This window comes from Mauremys reevesii, linkage group 1, assembly GCF_016161935.1.
Source record: "Mauremys reevesii isolate NIE-2019 linkage group 1, ASM1616193v1, whole genome shotgun sequence".
Taxonomy (NCBI): domain Eukaryota; kingdom Metazoa; phylum Chordata; order Testudines; family Geoemydidae; genus Mauremys; species Mauremys reevesii.
This window is the reverse complement of record NC_052623.1, coordinates 276,492,382-276,507,406: the sequence shown is the minus strand read 5'-3', so window position 1 is coordinate 276,507,406 and position 15,025 is coordinate 276,492,382. Positions and strand designations below refer to the sequence as shown.

At 41.6% G+C, this 15,025-nt stretch overlaps 1 protein-coding gene across 5 annotated transcripts in view; it reads left to right on the top strand.

The window, feature by feature from the left end:
- APAF1 (apoptotic peptidase activating factor 1) overlaps positions 1-15,025 on the top strand; it is an 85,974-nt gene that overhangs the window by 15,338 nt on the left and 55,611 nt on the right. For all 5 annotated transcript variants that reach the window (XM_039494958.1, XM_039494950.1, XM_039494967.1 and 2 more), the window contains 4 exons: positions 4,357-4,469; positions 7,762-7,893; positions 11,257-11,495; positions 12,972-13,139. In XM_039494958.1, coding sequence (XP_039350892.1) covers positions 4,357-4,469; positions 7,762-7,893; positions 11,257-11,495; positions 12,972-13,139 — 652 coding nt within the window. The remainder of the gene's footprint in view (positions 1-4,356; positions 4,470-7,761; positions 7,894-11,256; positions 11,496-12,971; positions 13,140-15,025) is intronic.

Sequence of the window (15,025 nt, the reverse complement as noted above, 5' to 3'; positions counted from 1 at the left end):
CACTAGTTGACTTGAAACCATAGCTTGTGGTCAGATCTGAAGTACTGGCTGCCAAGAATGTGTAGTCTTTGAAGTGTTGGTGATATTCAGAAACCAAATATCTGTCACTGAAAGATAAACCCAAGGAGAAATCAATAAGATTTAATTGCTCCATCAGGAAATGTCAGACAAATGCCCTTCAGATGTCTTGCATGTGTCACCCAACAATGTAAGGCATATATCGTTGCAGAAAATCTTATTCTTCTCTAAGCAATAGACTTGGTTTCCAAAGTTGTTGGGCCTGAAGCAGGTTCTTAAAGTGAAAGTGTACTTTATTCAAATAATAATTTTATGTCATAGTAATGATATGGCTGAGTATATCCAACAGCCCAACTACTTTCAAACTTTAGGAAAAGTGACAAATCAGCAATTGACTTGAAGTGTCAACTAACATCTCTGGTGCTGCAGAGCTTCTGACATGTTTGAGATATGTTTCAGATTGTACTGAAGACTTGTAGTTCTGTAAAGCAGTGCCAGAACAAGCAGGAGAGGTATCTAAAAATGAACTTTGAGGAAGCAGTCAGAGACTTTTATATATTTAGTTTGAGTAGTAATATTGCAATTATAGATGGTGTCAGGCAGAAAAATAGAGGACTGTTCACACACACATTCTTTGCTTTACTGTTTCATATGTTGCCAGATTTTTGTTTCCAAGAAAATGCCTGAATACTGATGTGTAGTCCTCCATGAAGCTTTTATAGTAATGAGCTTCGGTGTAAGGGTCATTCCATGAATTCTTGAGGTTTTTTTTTTTGTTTTTTTGTTTTACTTTGTGATGACAGCAACTCCTCCTCCTTGTTGAAGTGAGAGAGGTTTAAAATATGAAGTGCTATCTTGATTCTTTCAAATAAGAGAAGTGCAGATTTTTATGAAAGATCAGCAATCTCCCCTTGTTGACATATTCCATAATCAACTTTAGTGGCACACTTAACCTGCCTTTCTGAAATCTTTGGTCACTTAAACTCATTTTTTCTTACTAGCAGCAGAATTTGAGTATTCAGTTCATGCATGACAGGATAGATATATTCCCCAGAAAACTTGGATATTGGTTTTCCTGAGCACAAAGAGGGAGTTTGGAGGTGTTTCCTCATAGTCCCTTAATGAGGTCTGAAACAAGGGTGCAGTTGGTATCCACCAGGAATTTATAAATCAGCATCTCAGGGAACTTCAGACCCACCTGTGGAACTATTTCCTGATTGTCCATGGAAGAGAGAGTCATCACCAACCCCTTTATTCAAGGGGCTGTTGATCTGAGAGCATTAACAAAGCCATTTAAAGACAAATTGACAGACCTCACCTAGGACTTGATGCTACAACTGACTTTCTCTAGCCAGAAATTCAGAGTTCAGCTACCTCTGAAAGAGGATCCAGCATTATTTGTGAAGATTTTCAAGTCTAACTCCATTTTTATCTGTCAGTTTTCTCTTTGGTGATGAAAATAAAGCATTCCAATTGCCTTCAATCAAAAGTGAAACTGGACTGTGTTTTCCCAATGAGTACCTGGGAATATTTTTCTTAACAAGACATCATCATTCATCATATGGATTGTGATTATATTTTAACACTCTGTACCTCACTTCTTATTGAAGTTTTTTTAAATTTCAGAATTAGTTCTGACATGGTTGTAGTCATAACATTTCTCCTAAATATGATTAGGATTAGAGGTTTTGATGGAGGCGATGAGGAAATTTTTTTCTTAGTGTCGAAGGGGGGTTTCACCAGCTCCAAAAATTTTGGAAAACTTTTGAACTACATCTGAAGCATTGGAGTGTACAGATATACGAGCAGCCAGTTACATGAATGGTGTATGACACTTTTCATGTTACTCAGTCATGTCTGTGACAGTACTCAAGGGTCATTCCTCCTTATCCCTCATGAGATTGAGTGTCCTAATGTAAATCTTTTATTAATTATAATTGCAAATACTGAAAATTTCAAAGTAATCTAAGGTGTTTGTATGTCTGGTTTGCATTAAAAATAAGAATTAGGGATCTAAAGCCCCTTGGCAGCTTTGAAAATCTCAGCTATAACGTGTATGCATTTGTATATATGTGGTGGGTTCTCATAAGTGCTTGCTATTGGCTTAAATCTGCTTCAGTTGAGGTCAATTGTAAAATTCCATTTGACTTCAGTGGGAATAGTTAGACCAGTTCTGAGTGCTTTTTGAAAATTCCCAAAAAGAATGCGTAATAAAATTAAACAGTGTCATGCAATTCATCTGAATATCTTTGTTTTATTCTACAGTGCTCATAATCAGGGCCATCCCTAGCTATTCTGGGGCCCTATGCAGCCCCCCTGTGGGGAGGAGGGTGGGGCAGATCTCCATGGGGGTGGCGGAGCTGACATGGGGAGGGCAAGGGGGAACCGCCCTCCAGCACTCACCAGTGGTGCGGCTGGGGCCGGGTTGCTGCACTTCCCGCCACCGGTGAGTGCAGGCCCGGCCCTGCTGCAGTCCTCAGGAGAGTGGGGGCGGGGTTTGGGTGGAGCAGGGGTGGGAAGAGGCGGGGCTGGGGAGGGGGCCATGGCAAAGAGGCAGAGCAGGGACTGGAGCAGCACGCAGCTGCATAGGGCACCAGGGAATTTGGTGTCCCAAATTTCCTGGTCCCTACGCAGCTGCGTACTTTACGTATGGGTAGGGATGGCCCTGCTCATAATGCAAGTAACTGAGGCTCCCTTTCATCTCCTGGTTCATCTGCTCGGGGCTCTTTGCTCTGAGGCAATGGCCCTTTAAGGAAAAGAGACCATTTTTTTTGGAAACCATCTTTGACAAATAAGGTCCCCTTTCTGTGGTGGTGCAGGGTGTGGGCAAGGCTATTTTTCTTTAGTCTGAGATGTCTATTTGCACTGCATAGCCCTGCTGCAGAAATACTTTAATATATAGTCCCTGGAAAATGTTGTTCATTTAAAAAAAGAGTGGTTGCCTCATACCAAAACCTTGAGGCAGGGTTATTTCTAGGTAACTTTTTTCAAGATTAAAAGAAAAAAAAAATACTTGCAACATGCCAAGCCAGCTGGAAACTTGTTTCTCCTAAAAAAAGTTTATACTTGTCCTATGGGAGGCCAAATGCAGTTAGCCATTCCGTGCAACTTCTTTATTTATCTTACAAATGGTAGGATATTTCTTATTTTTTTTTCATACCCATTAGGAGGACATATGCTTTGTAGTTTCTGGAGGCTGACCTTATTGCATTCATCGGGGCTTCTTACATTCCTCCATTCCACCCCACAAGCTCCCAGTGTGCCACCCTCTCATCCCCAGGATTCCCCAGTCTCTCCCCTGGTGAAAGTTCTGTGTGCCTCCTTTCCCCTATACCAGGATCACACGATTGCCCCCCGTGGTGGTGTGTGTCCCTCTTTCCTTTATAGCAGGGTCCACATTCTTGCCTCACTAAGGGCTCTTTTTCTTTCCTGCCGTGACAGGGATTGTTTGTCTCTTTCCCTCCACTCCTGCCCTGCACCACAAAAGTACCTTTCTTCCTTCTGGATTGCAATGGACAGGTGTTGGCTGGTGATCTCTTCCCCTGCCATGTAGCAGACTTTAAGGAGGCAGCATATCAGGAGGTAGGAAGGAAGTTGAAGCTTCCTTTCCTCTCTCTGCTGACTGAGCACTGCCCCACAGCTGTTAAGTGGCTCCGAGCTCTGAGAGCAATTAGTTGTCTGTGGGCTGGGGTAATGTTATACTTGAACATTAGGCCTTAATGGGTGTCATCAACCATTTTGTTTTTGTTTGATTTGATCTATAGAAAATTGCAGAGGTGCTTGAATTTGTAGCTGTGCTAATCAGATTACGTGGGGCTCAATATGTCCTCCAGTGTCCCCTTTTTCAGTATTCTGATTTTCTCCAAAATGAATGAGTGCTGGCCATTGATGCTTAGGACGTTCTCTGGAATTTTGGAATTGATTGGATGCAGTGTTCAGAAGTTACACTTCACAAACATATCTATACAAATAGAGAAATGCTGTTGAGTGGACTGTAAGGCGTCACAAGCTTGGTCAACAAACATATTTATTTATCTATCCTGAAAGATACTAAAAAGAGAAATCTCAAAATGCTTGCCTAATATTTCTGCTGTGACAAATACATGCAGCCATAAATTACAAGCAAAGATGTATGTTTTCCCTATTGACAAAGCCATGAATGGCAAAATCTTTTAATTATTTTCTGAGATATTTGGCTTCAAAACATACAGTTCTTCCCTGAATTGCAGTGTTTAACGCCCCTTAAAGACAGCATTTTAATATCGAAATAACTTTCCAGAGTATTTGTTTGAAAAGTGATCAGTTGACCCCGATTTTTTTTTCTTGTTGTTGTTTTAGGTGTCTCATGGTTCTGGATGACATTTGGGATTCCTGGGTATTAAAAGCTTTTGATAATCAGTGTCAAGTTCTTATTACTAGTAGGGATAGGAGTGTGACAGACTTGGTGACTGGTAAGGACTGTTTTCTTCCTTGCCTATGTCTTGATGTTATATATGTATGTTTTTAAAACTAATGAATTCTGACTTAAATGTTTACGTTCCTGTTGAAAGAATACTGCTCTCTTCTCCTTCACCTCAGTTATAAAAAATGATTCCTCAGGTATGCTCTACCTCTCTCAGGTGCAGGTGGCTGAAGTAATAGGGGATCTAAGGGACACAAGGTAGAGCCACTGTCTGCTACACTTCAATTCCATAAGTATATGCATAAAAAATTCTATGTGCTGTTAACAAAGGCCATGAAAACATATAACAGCCTCTGAAGTGGATTCTGTCATCTTGTGTGCGAAATAGAAAAGCCTTTTAGAATCCTACCCTTCCTACTTGCTGCCCTCCAAGACCCTTATGTTTATCAAACCATTTATACAGTTTGAAGGCATGATGTAATTCCTAATGAAGGACACAAATACTAATCCTTTGGCCAACTTAAAGGGGTTATTGGAGAAAGGAGCGAGGACAGTGTATAAGCCACTTCCTTCTGCCTTCTTCATGGGCTGAATAGGCAGCTCCTAATTGCTCCTAGCCCCTTTTGCCTTGGTGATTGGAAAATTGAGCCTGTGACAATGATATTTTATGTTGACACCGAGAACACCAAACTGGTTGTGTGTTTTCTTCAGTGGGTCTTCCCTTCGTGTGAGAATGTAGCTGTAAATAGAGTGTTTTTTTTCTAGATTTTGCTCACTTGCACTTGGAAAATGTTTATGGGAATATTCACCAAAGCTACACAAAGTATTAATTGATGTATGGATTCATATATTGGTATTGAATCTGATATTGTTGCCTGGAATCTACTCCTTCTGATTTCTCCATATCATTTGGCAGCTAGTCTGTTCTGTTGGAGTTGGAATACTTGATCATGGTTAATTTGTCTTTTTTAAGATTTGTAATGAAAATATTAACAAAGTCCCAAATGACTTTTGCAGTCCCACTTGATGGCATTCTCCACTTGGAGGTCATTCTGCAAGTGATTATTTTTTCTGTTGTTCACCTGATTTCTAATAATCCATGCTAATAATAATAAATATTAAAAAACATAAATATCAGCCAGGTAACAATATGGGCCAAGATTTCAAAAAGTTGTTAGTTACGTTAGTTGCCTTTGTTTTTGAATGCGCAACTTGAGACAGTTGCTTTCAGAGGGTCAGTTTTTAGCACTTTTGAAAATCCACACCCCTTGAAGTATCTCAGATTGAGCACCCAAAATCACTAGTTGCTTTTGAAATTCTTGCCCACAACACAGTTCTGTATTGAATATATTTTTGTTATCTACTAATTACTTTTGAAGTTTTGGCATCACCTGTTAATAGAGACATCATGTACACCTCTATCCCAATATAACGTGACCCGATATAACATGGTTTGCATACAATGCAGTAAAGCTCTGACACGCTGCTCTGAGCAGCATGTTAAGGGTGCTGGGCTGGGGCTGAGGGGTTGGATAAGGGGCAGAGGGTCTTGGGGGCGGTCAGGGCTCCCCCCCCAGGGTCTAGGAGGCAGGAGCTGGGGGGGCAATTTTGGGGGCCCCGCAGTTGCAGAGTGGCCCAGGGGATTAGCTGGGGCCGGGAGCAGCCCGCCGCGCTTCCCTCACCCCAGCCCCAGCCGTGTCACATGGGGGAAGGGGCTTGGGGGAAAGGATCCCCTCCCACACTCACTGGCAGCAGCAGAAGCGGAGCAGCCTGGCCCCAGCCCTAGTCCGCTCCACTCCGCCAGCTCCCAGATGCGGCACTCTGCTTCCCACTTCAGTTGAGTGCGGGACCTTTCTACAACCCCCTCTCCCCCCGCCCCTCCTCCCAGCGACGTGGCTGGGGCCAGGGCAAGGAAAGCGGAGCGGGCTGGGGCCGTGTCGCTCCGCTTCCCACCACAGGTGAGTGCGTGGGGCGTCCTTTCCCCAACCTCCCCGCACTCACCAGCAGTAGGAAGTGGAGCAGCCCAGCTCCAGCCCACTCTACTCCGCCACCTCCCAGCCGCAGTGCTCCGCTTCCCACCGCTGGCGAGTGTGGGGAGGTTGGGGAAAGGATGCCCCTCGTACTCACTGGTGGCAGGAAGCAGAGCGCCACGGCTGGGAGGTGGCGGAGTAGAGTGGGCTGGGGCCACGTTGCTCCGCTTCCGGCTGCTGCCGGTGAGTGCCTATCAGGGGGCAGGGGGTGTGGATAGGGGTTGGATCAGTCAGGGGACAGGGAGCAGGGGGGTTGGGTAGGTGGTCCTGGGGGTGATTAGGGACAGGGGTCTCTGGAGGGGGCAGTCAGGGAACAAGGAACGGTGGGGGGGGGGAAGCAAGTTTGATATAACGCAGTCTCACCTATAACGCGGTGAGATTTTTTTTGTCTCCCGAGGACCCTGTTATATTGGGGTAGAGGTGTAATTGCATACTGCTTGCAAATGTTCATATACTGAACTCGTGCTCAGATTTTTGCCTGAATATTAATGTTGGTCAGATTGGCCAGTAACCTCATTCTTCCTTCTTCGACTTCTTAAGGGCGGGTGCTGAACTTAATTTCCTCCTTCCCTAAACGGTGGGATATTTCTCCTACTCTCAGTATATTTAGGTTTATTATTGTGGTTCTGAGGTTTCATTCACTAGAACTCTTAAAATTCTTGGATGCGTTTTTGTTCAAACCTATACAAATTTATATATAATTTCCCTCTATTTGTTTTTCTTACTCTCTCTGATGTGCATTGCTATTTATGTGCCACAAGAAAGAGCAACACAGTTTTAGGTTTATTTTTAAAGTGTAAACATTTTTATTACTAAGAAAACTGACCTTCAGTTCTTGCCTTTCAAATTTACCAGTTGTCTTAGGTGTGCTGCCTTTTTGTCCCCTCCCTTAAGCATGTAGCAACCTGATAGTTAATGTTTGCCAAGTGCATTCCCTTTATTTCTTTGACACTTGGGAAACGTCTGTTAGTCTATAAGGTGCCACAGGATTCTTTGTTGCTTTTACAGATCCAGACTAACACGGCTACCCCTCTGATACTATATTGTAACAGTTATTTTGAGTATTATTTGAGTATTATTATTAAATGTTAGTTTGGTTTTGCTAAATGCAGTTTCTGCTCCTTTTCCTACCACTCTTGGTACAAAAGTACTTTAGTATACATAGAGAGAAGGAAGAGCCAAGTCTCCAAGCATGTATCTTGTTTAAAGTTTTGTTTTGGAAGTCCTCTAACCTCTTGCACCACACCAGCTAATTTAAATACTTCAGATACTTCTTACCAAGTTTTTATTTTATTTTATTTAAATCTCCAGGCAATAAATATGAAGTTCCTGTGGAGAGTGGATTAGCACATGACAAAGGACTTGAAATTTTATCTCTGTTTGTTAATATAAAAATAACAGATCTGCCAGAAGAGGCTGATAGTATTGTAGGGGAATGCAAAGGTATGTAGTTTGCTAGTTTTTATTTTATAATCAGAAATATTTGTAGTTTTTAGTTTCTACTTTATAGAAATAAAGTAAGGGACATAAATTCTATAATACAGTATCGTTTTAAATGAACAACACAAGTTACTGCTGGACCTCTGCTTGTAAGCAAGATGGATGGTTATCTTGGTTTTCAACTCTACAGCTTTTTCTACACCCCTTCTCAATCTGCTTAGAGTACATACAGAAGGAGTATTCAGATGAATTCCCAAAAAGTTTCATATCACAAGCACATACATAGACAGCATATTCTGTTCGCCTGCTCCAACCTCCCAAGACCTTTGTTGAAGAAACAAGAGCCTGACCTGACTTCCTCATCAACAGCTATATTTAACCACTGGATTCTATTGCTTAACCCAGGGGTCTCAAACACGCAGTCCGCGGAGCTCTTCCCTGCAGCCCGCCAAGCTCCCTGCACCCCCCCTCTCCCCCAGTTACTTCCTGTTGCTGCCAAACTCTCCCCCCCCCCCAAGTTATTTTATATGGCAGGTAAGCTCCCTGCATGCTGCTCCCCAATGTTTGGGGCCAGGTCTCTCCCCTGGCTTCGCCTGCCATCCCCACGCGCCTCCCCCGAGTGTCCCCTGGCCTTATTTGCTGCCCCCTCACCGCCCCCCGGAGTCTGCAGCTCATGTGGCCTCTGCTTGGCTCTGCTGGCTTCTGGCATCACCTGTTGCCACAGGGTCCTAGTGCCCCCCCGCCATAGGGCCAGGGCAGGCTGCCCTTCCCCTGCTCTTCTGCCCTAGTCCTGAGCCTCTCCAATGCCCCGAGCCTCTCATCCCCAGCCCCACAGCCCTCACTCCTGCACCCCCTTCTGTCCTCAAACTCCATCCCAGAGTCTGCACCCCAGACCCGCTCCCCACCCAAACTCCCTCCCAGAGCCTTAGGCATGTGGGGGTGGAGTTTGGGAGAGGGCAGGTTCTGGGCACCACCAAAATTTCCACAAACCTGCCACCGCTGGAAGAGGTAGAGCAGGAGTGGAGTGATGGTGCAGCCCAGTGCAGTGGGGGGGCTTTACTGAGTGTGTATATTTTATTAAAACTGCTTGGAAATGACTTCGTTGAAAAAAAGAACACTCATGGAAGAAAAGAGAGTTTTTCAAGACAAATGGGAGAATTTATATTTTTTCACAGAGGTAAAAGATAAAATTCAATGCCTTATTTGTCAGCATATGATTGCTGTTCCCAGGGTGTATACCATACGTTGGCACTACGACATGATGCACCATGAAAAATATGATGCATTCACTGGAAAAATCCAAGAGGAAAAAGTTCAGCAACTTAAAGCAGCATTTGCCAAGCAAAGAAGTTTATTTTTGGGGATTAACAAATCTAGTGAAGATTCAGTAAGAGCAAGTTTTGTGATAAGCGAAATGATAGCTAAATCATCGCTACCTTTTACAGAAGGCTTATTCGTAAAACAATGTCTTATGAAGGCCAGCGACATTTTATGTCCTGATAGGAAGAAAGTTTTTGAAGGCATAAGCTTGTCTGCCAATATAGTTGCCTGCATAATAACGGATTTAGCTGATAATGTGCAAAAACAATTGATTCAAATGGCAAAAGACTTTGAAGCATTTTCAAGTGCTCTTGATGAGAGTACAGATGTATCAGATACCGCACAATGTGCAGTGTTCATTAGAGGTGTGGATTGCAATTTGAATATAACTGAAGAATTGCTAGACTTAATGCCACTGAAGGGTACCACAACGGGACGTGATATATTTCAAGGACTGGAAGAGTGCATTGAAAAAGCTGCGCTGCCCTGGAACAAACTAGTATCTTTGGCTATGGATGGTGCGCCATCAATGTGCTCTGAAAAATGTTGGTGTGGTTGGATTATTGAAGACCAAACTGAACAGCCTCAATATACCAGGAATTGGCTTCACCAGTATACATTTTATTTTTTGCAGCAAGAAGCACTGTAGTAAAAGTCTACAAATGAAAGAAGTTATGGATGTAGTTGTTAAAACTGTTAATTTTGTACGTGCACGAGGGCTGAATCACAGACATTTCACTTCTTTTCTAGCAAGTATGGACAGTGAATATGGGGAACTTCTGTATCACACTCAAGTTAGATGGCTGAGTCGTGGAAATGTTTTGAAGCGTTTTTTTTTGCACTTAGAGAGGAGATTGATTGATTCCTTCATGAAAATGAAAAACAAGGAGGTTCCACAGCTTGCTGATTCCACTTTTATCTGCAGCCTTGCTTTTCTGACAGATGTAACTGATCACCTGAATGCACTGAACTTGAAACTTCAGGGTAGAAAACAGGTGATAACACAGATGTATGACAGTGTTAAGTCATTCAAAATCAAGCTTACTTTGTGGGGGAAACAGCTGACTGCTGGCAATTTGGTTCATTTCTCGACTCTGAATTCATTAGGAAAAGTTGAACCCAAATCCTTGAAAGAATATGCAGAGATCATTTCTAACTTACACAAACAGTTTGATGTGCGGTTTGTAGATTTCAAGGCACTTGAACCACGTTTTCAACTTTTTTCCACACCATTTTCTGTTGAAATTGACTGTGTTGCAGAGGAAATGCAGATGGAGTTAGTGGAGCTTCAGTGTGACGCCATTTTGAAGCAGAAGTATACAGATGTTGGAATTCCAGAATTCTACAGGTTTCTTTCACAAGAAAGATTTCCCATGTTATTCTCTGCTTCTGCAAGGATAATGGCAATGTTTGGAAGTACATATATATGTGAACAGTTTTTCTCTTCCATGAAGATTAACAAATCGGTGTTAAGGTCAGGGCTCACTGATGAACATTTGAAAGCAACACTGAGATTGGTTTCGTCTCAGGATATCAAACCTAATATTGATGCTCTGGTTGATGCAAAATGCTGCCAGCTAAGTGGCCAAAAATGAAATGACTGTCAAAATTAGCACTGACTTTTCACATTACAGTTAAAGAAGTTAATAAAAAAGTTAATAAATTGACTTTTAATAGCATACTATATTTTAATACTATACTACTATATTACTCTTCTTTTTTTTTTCTGCCTACTTCCAGGCGCTTCCCACTGCCAAGCCGCCAAACAGCTGTTGGTGGCGGTTAGCACTTTCTAGGAGGGAGGGGGGAGGAGCAAGGAGCCACACGCTCAGGGGGAGGAGGTGGAGAAGAGACGGGAAAGGGATGGGGCCTCATGGAAGGGGTGGAGTGGGTGCAGGGCCAGAGGCAGCGAAGGGGGGTATCAGTGAGGCGGCCCTCGGGCCAATGCACTAGTCCTCATGTGGCCCTCGTCATTTGAGTTTGAGACCCCTGGCTTAACCGTTTATCTCCATTTAAGATTTTAACCTTTTTCTTCATGTTTTTCAGGTTCACCTCTTGTAGTGTCATTGATAGGTGCATTATTACGAGATTTCCCTAATCGTTGGGAATATTACCTCAGACAGCTGCAGAATAAGCAATTTAAAAGAATAAGGAAATCATCTTCTTATGATTATGAAGCACTTGATGAAGCCATGTCCATGAGTGTTGAAATGTTAAATGAAAATTTTAAAGACTATTATAAAGATCTTTCTGTTCTTCAAAAGGATGTTAAGGTGCCGACTAAGGTAATAACAGCAAAACTGAAAAGAAAACTGCTCACTTTAAAAGAAAAAAAAATACTGGTTTTAATCAATGTGTATGATCTAATGAAAAGAATTTATCACCATGGTGATTTAAAAATAATACTGCAGCAGACTAGCTCCATCATCATATAATAGCATCTTAGTTTGATATTAAACAAAAGAGGTGGTAACTGAAGAGCTGTTGAAATAATATAATGCCTTGCTCTTATATAGCTATCTTAATCCGACTTTAATTGATTTAGCCAAAAGTTGAAAAAGCATATCAAAAGTGGTTAGCAGTTGAGATAGGTTGAGTAAATTAGCATGATCACCATTGGTCAGAACATGCAGATGAATGCAAGGCAGACACAGGGGTGAATTAAGTGGCAGGCTGCCACTTGATTAATTTAGCACTCTTTCCCAATGTTATGTGCCTCATCTATCTCTCTCATATCAGGTATTTCTCTGGGCCCAGTGAGGGGTTATATAGCTCCGTGCATATGACCAATAACTTGGGACAGACTCTCCTCAGCTTACATCTGATTCCTCTTCCCTTGCCCATATAAGGGGGTACTGAAGTGGTATCTAGATCTGTGAAGAGTTCTGGTCTCCCCTTTTCCTTAAGCAAAGTTCACAAGCAAAATCCTGGGTGTAATTTAAGAATATCAGATCGCCCATACTGGGTCAGACCAAAGGTCCATCTAGCCCAGTATCCTGTCTTCCGACAGTGGCCACTGCCAGGTGCCCCAGAGGGAATGAACTGAACAGGTAATCAAGTGATTCATCCCGTTGCCCATTCCCAGCTTCTGGCAAACAGGCTAGGGACACCATCCCCACCTATCTTAGCTAATAGCCACTGATGGACCTATCCTCCATGAACTTATCTAAGGTTTTTTTTAGACCCTGTTATAGTCTTGGCCTTCACAACAACCTCTGGCAAAGAGTTCTACAGACTGACTGCGTTATGTGAAAAAATACTTACTTTTGTTTGTTTTAAACCTGCTGCCTATTAATTTCATTTGGTGACCTCTATTTCTTGTGTTGTGAGGAGGAGTAATAACACTTCCTTATAGCATTTTAAATACACTGACTTCTTGCCACCTGGTCCAGTGGTAGTCTAAATATTTTGAACATCAGACTCCCCTTCCCTTTCCCTCTAGTTATTTTAAGCAAAGATTCTATATGTGCTTGCTTTGGAGGTTGAAATTCCTCCTCAAGAACTTCAGGCATTTCTTGGCCATATTCAGTACTAATAAAATGCCTAATTCCTGCACTTTTATGTAAACTAGATTGATCTGTAACCTAGTTTGGTATGAAAAGCTAACTTTGCTGACCTCATTGTTTTGTCTGTTGTGTAGGAAGTTTTAAGCATGAATTAATGTGTTCTTTGTCGAATAAATAAGTAATTTTGTGACCTCTTGTAATTTTGGGGTAATAGTCATATTGCTTCCTTTTATGTTTAAAAAATTTTTTTTTTAGGTGCTTTGTATTCTTTGGGATATGGAGACTGAAGAAGTGGAAGATATACTGCAAGAATTTGTTAATAAATCTCTCTTATTTTGTGATCGTAATGGGAAATCATTCCATTACTATTTGCATGATCTTCAACTTGACTTTCTCACAGAGAAAAATCGCAATCAGCTTCAGGTACAATAACCACAACTCTAGTTTATAGTGACATTGATCAGCCTAGTGTGTTTGATACACTTCTGTAACAGAAAATAGCCATGGTCTAAAATCATTCCTATGTTACAGAATGTTAACCAACCGTTTTTGTAAAGACAGATTCTAAATACAGTTAACTTTAACTCTGCCTATTAAATTAATTAAACTGTTTTTTTTTCAGTCATTCATCACTTTTGACTATTTTGATACTGAGTAATTTGAAAACATTGAGCTGAGCTGACAGTGGGCATGTTTGGGGTTATGAGATTCTTTCAAATGCATTTCTTCTCTTGTTTCTCTGGCTGTAACCCATTGCTAGTGGAAGATGTTGCAATATCCACATCACTACATGATATCAAGAAGTGTCAAGATGACACTAGAATTGGAATTACCACTTCTATTTTGGTCTATTTTAAATGCAGAAAATAGAAAAGTGTGTGCATATTGGTGGTCTCTTGAATGAAACCTAGGGAAGGAATGAGAAAGTGATTGCAAATAGTTTATATTTGTCTCAGTTTCTCTCCCGTCACCTTCTAGCACACACTCATTTAGCAAAACTAACAATGAGGAAAGAAAGCAAAAGAACAAGATCAACAACAAGAGTTACTTATGCAAGTTACAAAGGGCTTTACAACTCAAGGCTGACTCCAAGCATAAAACCTTTTAAATTTAGATCTTAAAAAAGAAATAGTTTTCCATATTTCACTTTGTTTATTTCCATAATTGGAGCATAATGTTTCCAAATTCATATCTTGGACATACTGAATGGTCAGCACATTCAAAGCTCAGTGGATGACTTGGATAATAAAGTTAAATCTAGGTCAGGCAAAGGCTGAACTATTATTAATTTTGGTTATATAAACCCATAGTAATACTTAAAATAGATTAGCATTATTTTCTGGCAGCTAATGACGTAGGGCATAACAGGGCATCGTCCTGCTCCCGTCTCTTTTCTAGCCAAGAACTGCTTGGAAATCTTTTTTTCTTGATCACCTTTTGCAATTTATTTACAGTGTCCTTTCCCACCACCTTTACAACTTGTGCGGCTTAGAATTTACAATACCATACACTTGGCAACAGCTCACTCAGCCAAGGATGGGGGAGACAAAATGCATCTTCCCTCTGAGTGATCTCTCCTGGCTCTGCCTCTGAAAAGTCTACCAGTCTCTCTTCCTCCCTGAGCACTTCCTCCTCCTTGTGCTTTTTCTACTTTCTGGGTAGTGGGTTAATTAGTCTTGTTGCTCTCTCTTGCCCATCCACAAGCTATCAATTTACAGTTTTTCCCTGGAGGCTTATCCTGGGGTTATTTAATTGGTGATCCAATGATCAGAGTGCTGGTGTAGCTACTGTTGCCCAGCACTCTGTCACAGAGGGATAACTGGCTTCCAGAAGAATTTTGAGCGTAGCTATTTAATAATGCATCCTCTGAGGCCTGAAATTAATTACAGGTACAGATTATGAAAGCCTTTATTGTCCCGCTTTTTCTAGGTTTGAGTGCAAGTGGTCCTGGAGCAGGACATACATGGAATCCTCCCTCTAGTCCCACCAAAAATCATCTCACATCTAGGGATGCCATAGTTTCACTACTGAATGAATAGAGAGCGAGCCTAGTACTTGGAGGGCATAGAATTTAGGGTGGGATTTTCAGAAAAAACCTAGGTGATTTCAAAGTATAGGTTCCAGGATTCTCTTGAAACTCCCACCCTAAATTTTCCAGGAACTCAGACGATAAAAATAGCTAAAAGTGATCTTTTCAAAAGCAAGAAAGAATCTTCATAAATTCAAGACCCCTCCTCTCCCTGAAGACAAAATATCTTTCTCCTACCTCCATAAAGTAATATTTTATATTCAATGCAAAAAAAAAGGTA